The sequence below is a fragment of the Pararge aegeria genome, chromosome 4 (genome assembly GCF_905163445.1).
Source record: "Pararge aegeria chromosome 4, ilParAegt1.1, whole genome shotgun sequence".
Taxonomy (NCBI): domain Eukaryota; kingdom Metazoa; phylum Arthropoda; class Insecta; order Lepidoptera; family Nymphalidae; genus Pararge; species Pararge aegeria.
Window position 1 is genome coordinate 4664982 of NC_053183.1, and position 6201 is coordinate 4671182.

The window sequence follows — 6201 nt, forward strand, 5'->3', positions numbered from 1 at the left end:
TTGATTTACGCGGTTTGCACTTGTAGTTAAAATTATAAAGCAAGAACACATAATGTGAGTTCGAATTATAAGAACAAAATTTATTGAAATGAATAGCCTATAGAAAGGACTTTCGATACGTCATACTTCACAATTTACTAGAATGGCAAACTTAAAAGTAAAAAGTATCTTAACCCCTTATCCCATCTTTTCCCGTCTATTTTGACGGCCAATTGGCGCAGTGGGCAGCGACCCTGCTTTTTGAGTCAAAGCTTTCGATTCCCACAACTGGAAAATGTTTGTGTGATGAACATGAATGTTTTTCAGTGTCTGGGTGTTTATTTGTATATTATAAGTATTTATGTGTATTATTTATACAAAAATATTAATAGCACAACACAAGCTACACTTACTTTGGGTCTTGATGGCGATGTGTGTTTTGTCGTAGTATATTTATATATTTTAATTTACATTTATTTAAAAAAATATATATATAGCTATAGGAAAAATACAAGTACCTACCGGCTAGATAATTATGTCGTGCGCGCGAGTAAGCATGGACTTTAAAATAATGAATATAAATTCATAAAATCAGTAAGCAAGCCTTTTTGTAGGCGATCGTTATTGACTCTTCCAAAGATAGACTATATGTAATAATAATAACCAAACGTATGATTCCATATGACACCCTTTTTTTTTTTTTTTTTTTGTTGACGGGGGGGAAATCTTCTCAAAAGATGCCCAATTCTCTGTGGGAGAATTTGGGTTATGTGGGATTTCTACCCACTAAAACCCCCTCGGTTGCCAGCCTCAGTACATAATGGGAGGCTCCGGGATCTCCTAGGAACGCACCGGTGCCTCCCTTGCACAACGCTTATAGCTCGTCCCGGGAAGATTTATGATTCCCGATTACCTGTAGGGCGCTGTCTTCTACGAGCAGGATTGGCTCGCTCTCGATCTCGCTCAGCAGCCTCCTTCTTGACTAGTACAGTTTCGCAGAAGGAGACTACCGCCTTCGCCGCTCTATCCTCCGCGAGCATTGCTGCTATCACTGCTGCAGGAGAAAGATCTCTTCCAACGTGGCTGATCAGTAGATGGCGCTCCTGGTCCCAGGCCGGGCACTCTTCGAGTGTATGCTGCGCGGTGTCCCGGTCTCCTCCGCAATGGTGGCATTTTGGTGTCGCCTCACGACCAATCCGACACAAGTACTCCCCGAAACAACCATGCCATATGACACCCTAGAAAAGACAACCTTGGCACCCAACAATGTTACCCTGGCGATTTTCCGGGATAAAAAGTGTAACTTTGCGGTGCCGTGTGATGGCGGGTCAGAATACAGCTGTCACCACACCATCTCTTGCCGCGGGTGTCATACGAGGAGACTAAGGGAATATATCGGAGAACGGGCACCAGCATCATCCGCCCTACTACTATCATCTACTGTGATCACCAATCCGTCTGCATAGCGATGTGATGCGTTGACAGAGCCCTTTTGTCCAGCAGTAGGCTAAATAACATAACTACATATAATAATAATATTACTACATAATAGCAAATTTTAAATTTTTTCGTAGTATCATCTTTCGCACTCACACACAATACATTCAAAAAGGATGGCATGTTATTTATTTTTGAAAATTTTATCAACACGTCATGTCGCGACTGTCTACAACGATAGACTGAGCCCAGGAAGGCTAATCAGCCCATTTTTAATATGTGATATTAGTGTGCGTATTTACTTAATATAATAACATTGATAGCAATGCTGCAATTAAACTGTCTTGTTGAAGAGTTTTTATCTTAGAGGCAAAAGTAACTTTAGAACGCAAGTCCCCTATTACGTAGGCGATCGTTATGAGGTAACCCTACCCTTTCCAAAGCGCAAAGTAACCGTAACATCATAATTGTAAACAATGCAAGACTTACAGCATTTGTTATTACTCCGATAACATCTCGATTGATTCTCGGAACGGATCGATCTGACGTAATCGATTCGTTGCATGCCGAAAGAATGAGCTTTTCTTAGTAACTGGAAGTGATCTCAAAGAACCAATTGAAACCGAAAAAGGAATCGATTTGTGATTAGACACCTCCTCGGGTCTTAATTTCATTGCTTGTTCGAGAAGGTCAATGCACTTTAGTTCTATAATTCGGTATCTATACTTATTCTGTGGTTTAGAGTTTATTAGATGCCCCCGTATTCTCTACAATATCTGCCAGTGTTAACTGGTAAGGATGAGCAAGGATGTACCTATTTAAACAATCGGCGCGGCACTGGGTAATCATGTGTTTTGTACGTACAGTTGGCAATCTGATAGAAAAGTATAGGCACTTCGTAATAAAAATGTTCATTACCTCCATTTTCGATCAATAATGTCACTATTAAAGTTTGTTTATAATCTACTCGTAGCGGAAGGTAAGTGTGGTTTTTATTTGTCTCTGGTGGCTTTCTGAACTAAATCCGACTTGTTACTCTGATTTCTGAATCTTAGCTTTTAGCAATAGATCAAGAGATACTTACACAAACAAATACATACCATGTATTATATGTGGTTTATATACGTGTTTAATAGAACTCGCTCGCACGCGCGTTACTAATCGTTGATTGATAGATCAGGGAGTAGAGTAAGATCATACTTATTTAAACTATGTCGGCGTGGAGGAGAAATTGTTTTTATCAACTGACACGCTCACCGAGATATTACCGTTTTCAAGTGTAATACGGTCAAGGAAAATCACTTCTGAAACCTGACTTTAAAAGTAATACCGCTATCAGCGTGTATAATTTTATGTCATGTAACATAACTCGGTCGGGACCGTCGCAGTTATTATATCCACAATGTACGAGTATCAATAATAAAATCATAGCCTAGGAGATTATTCGCAAAGTCCTCTTGCTACCTAAATAAAAAGGTTCTAAAGGAGATAAAAACTGACAGCATACTGCCTGACGACTGACGACACACTAACTAATGGCACTGACGATGTCGCCAAAAGGTTTTTGAACAGATTTACAGGTGTTAAAATAAAATACCAAATAAAAAAAAAAACCCTATTTAAATATAGTATTGGTACATTGTTTTTCTAGTCCCTTTCATTTGATACCCATAATGCTAATAATGTAGTTGTGAAAAAATAAATGTAAATCCCCAAAATGTGATGGTGGCCATCTTGGTTTAGAAATTTGTCATAGTGTCTCATCAAAATACTATATTTAACTACATATTAAGGAAGTGGTGTAGATAATATAAGAACACTCCAGTATAATTTATCTTTCAAACAAACAAAAAAACAAAATAAAAATCGGTTCTTCCGTGGGCGAACTACAGTGGCACATACACACACACACACGCAAACACACATCATAAACATATACACCTCATCGTTTTTGCGTCGGTATTTCCATCAGAAATCATTGAAAACTAAGAACTCCTTCACGCTATCGTTATTAAGAACCCCATGAATTTGAAACTATTTATAATTTACGACCGAAAAACGTGTTTTAATAACATGTTTTATATAGATTTATTTAGTGCATAATTTATATTGTTTGCGTTCTTTAAAAAAGGTGGTAGGTTAGGCAACTTTCGGCCGTAAATTTAAGAAGTAAGAGTTTTTAGTAAATGCAAATATAAGGTTGTAAGATTCACTTGTTGCTGTTGAAGGATCACGAAGCGAGATCACGAGCTTGGCGAAATGTCTCACGAAGACTACTGTGACACAGAGATTGGAGAGCGGCGTACAGACTATCAATCTGGCATCAAATCATTTATTGTTCTTATTCGGATTGATTGTCTGACAAATGGATTGATGGAAATGTATTGTAGACTAACTTTTGCGTGTACCTACTGAATGTGGTTTTTACTCCCATTACGACATGGGGTCGTTCAATACTAGCCGTTGTCCGCCGTCTTAGTCCGCGTTTCACCATAGGGTGTTCAAATACCAAGGTCTTATGCCGCTTGGGTCCAGCGGCTCAATGCGGTTCGCCTGATGTCATCCGTCCACCTTGTCGGGGATCTACCAGTGCTGCGTTTGCCGGTGCTAGATCGCCATTTCATAACCTTGGGACCCTAACCTCCATCGGTTCTCTATGCTAGATATATCCACGCCCATTGCCTCTTCTCAATTTTCAATCTATTGAATTGAATCTGATTGGTTCAAGGCCCTCATTTATTTTGTACACCATACAAAAAGAAAACAAATCTTAAACTTACCAAGGTCACGGATTGAAAACGCTAGATTGATCGTCTAGAGAAGGCTGAGTCACGTGTGGCCCGTCAGTTTGATATAATGCAATGCAATTTGTTTGAAGCAAGTACCCGAGAGTACGAGGTCGTGAGTTGACAAACGCTGGCATTATATACGACCTGCATGATGTGCAATTTGATGTGTCCACACTCATTCGTCTTGCAACTGTACGAACGAACAAATCCCAAAAAAAAACTCAAATCTACACCTTAGAAAGAACTTGTCTAAGCGTTAAAGGAACAGTAAGAGTCAGAGTTTTAGAGCTCGTCAGTGTCAGTAGCATTGTTGCAATGCTGTGTTCTAGTCTGAGGCACATAAGGGTTAAGATCTCTACGCCTCAGATTGATGGACATAGGACGACACTATGCAGAGAGATTATTTTCCGATGTGTTGGTCTGGTTTTAGGCGATAGTTTTCTATTTACAACGAGGTAAATGAAAAACTATTGCCTATATTATTCTTCGGACTCCGACTTCACTTTACAGGGGCCGAGTTAGAATCCCAGCACACACCTCTAAGCTCTTCTCATAGTGGGAGGAGACGCATCCCGTGTAAGCCGGGACTGGGTTGATATGATGATGATGATCATCATCCTCCTCCCACAATGAGAAAGGGTTAAGGCCACGCTGGCCCAGTGCGGATTGGTGGAATTCACACACCTTTGAGAACATTATGGACATGTTTTCCTTCATCGTTGAAGCAAGTGATATTTTAATTGTTTAAAACGCACATTACTTAGAAAAATAAGGTGTGCGTGCTGGGATTCGAACTCGCCCACGCGAATGTGAAGTCGTAGACCTACCCACTGGGATATCACCGCTTCGATGATGATGTTATAATGATGAATTAAAGAACCAAGCAAGATGTCTCACCACATTAATTAATCAAATAAACTTAGTTACCGTGATAGTAGTTGTGCATAGGTATAGCTTGTATCCTCGAGACGGACTAGGATATCTATCTAAAAATTCTTGCGGGATTTAAAAAAAAGCCAAAACAAACGCGAATCTAGTAATGCCTGAGGTAATTTTAAGTTGTAACTTAGTTATCGCTTTCTTCTGTGTATACAATAGACACTTTGATTAATAGCTTTCGTCATAGCAATCGAAATTACTAACATTTATTTCTTGCGTGCGTTTCATTTATTTCTTAAGTACAGACGGTGATTTATAAGTCAAAGATGCGATGAAGATAAAAACGCTACAGTTTTGCCACACATAAAAGGTTTTGTTTTAATAACCTCTCCAGTGAATGGAACGATTGAATGAAATGGTTTAGCGCAACGCGTGAAGGGAGTTAACGTAATATTGCGCAGAAGTGTCTAAACATAAGAACGAATGTTCAAGTAAACTTCAATTTCTTTATTAGTAACTACATTAAAAAGTGTGTTTATAATTAAATACATGCCTACCTATTTGTTGATTTTTTAACTAAGTAGTACCGGACCGGTGAAGTCGCTTCAGTAAAACGCTTTTTTAATCTTTCTTGAGATCGCTGCCAGTTATTTCCCAATGCCAACGTTGGCTAGCAGAGATAATGGTCATATGCTGAGGTACGTCTTCTCCTATGTTGCCGTATTCCACTGTATTCCACACTATACGCGAATCCGCACTGGGCCAGCGTGGTGGACTACGGTAATAACCCTTCCCGGCATGATAATAGGCAGGCAATGGGTTCCTATGATGATGATAATGATGAAGATTCCACTACAAGTTAACTCTAGACTGCAATATCACCTGGTGATAAGTGAGGATACAGATGCGATATCCAGCTCACCTGTTAGGGATATTTTAGTTATATTAAAGTACCGTACTGGAACTCTTTCTTAATAAGGTGGAACTACTGGTAAATAACGGCCACGACCGAAGCGGTCAGACCAGATCAGAAAAAAATCAGAAATGCTAATTTTCACAATTTGCCCCTGCCGATGATCGAATCCGGGATCTCTTAATAAAGGCACAGCGTTCACAA

General features: G+C 39.5%; 1 protein-coding gene across 1 annotated transcript; it reads right to left on the reverse strand.

Annotated features, from left to right (window-relative positions):
* Positions 1 to 875: 875 nt before the first annotated feature.
* On the reverse strand, positions 876 to 2340 carry LOC120623479. The gene is made up of 2 exons (XM_039889516.1): positions 2335 to 2340; positions 876 to 1217 (listed from the first exon to the last, which is right to left on the reverse strand). Exons 1-2 carry the CDS (start codon positions 2338 to 2340, stop codon positions 876 to 878), a joined length of 348 nt encoding a protein of 115 aa, XP_039745450.1.
* Between the last annotated feature and the right edge of the window lie 3861 nt (positions 2341 to 6201).